The 569-nt window shown below is 67.3% G+C and overlaps 1 protein-coding gene across 1 annotated transcript in view; it reads right to left on the reverse strand.

The window, feature by feature from the left end:
* Nucleotides 1–569, reverse strand: part of MN1 (meningioma (disrupted in balanced translocation) 1) — a 56,980-nt gene that overhangs the window by 33,004 nt on the left and 23,407 nt on the right. Inside the window, exon 10 of the mRNA XM_009330827.1 lies at nt 2–566. Within this exon, the coding sequence (XP_009329102.1) occupies nt 2–566 (565 nt within the window). The remainder of the gene's footprint in view (nt 1; nt 567–569) is intronic.

Raw genomic sequence — 569 nt, forward strand, 5'->3', positions numbered from 1 at the left:
CCTTCTTTGCTGGGGTTTGTGGGCTTGGGCTTCTCCCAGGGTGCCATGGGCTTGTCCTCCTCCTGCCCCTCCATCAGGGCCTTCTCGCCAGGCAGGTACCAGGTGGAGTTGTGCTCCGCCATCAGGGAGTCCAGGTCGATGGTGCTCATGGCACCCTTGACGCCCTCCGAGCAGCAGCTGCCCAGGTCGCTGTCCCCATTCTGCCCCGTGCACTCCCCCTTCTTGCTCTTCAGCCCCAAGGGCTGGTCTTCCGAGATGCTGAACTGCTGCCGCTGGAGCTGGATCTGCGCCTGCAGGATCTCCAGGGGGTGGATCTCGTCCTGGGCCGAGGTGCTCGTGGGGGTCCGCACCTGCTCCATGCCCGGCGTGCCGGGGTGGGCGCCCGCTGTGGTGCTGAGCCCGTAGCTGTCCGGGGTCGAGGTAGACGTACTGAGGAGGCCGAGGGCCAGGGGCTTCTGTCCATTGAGAAGTGCGTGCTCCCCGCGGGGCAGCTTGGGCGAGCCGCCCAGCAGCGGGCTGCGGGTGGGCTTGGAGGCAGCATTGTCGGAGCTGGAGGACACCTCGTCCTC

This window comes from Pygoscelis adeliae, unplaced genomic scaffold (genome assembly GCF_000699105.1).
Source record: "Pygoscelis adeliae isolate BGI_AS28 unplaced genomic scaffold, ASM69910v1 Scaffold358, whole genome shotgun sequence".
NCBI classification, from domain to species: Eukaryota; Metazoa; Chordata; class Aves; order Sphenisciformes; family Spheniscidae; genus Pygoscelis; species Pygoscelis adeliae.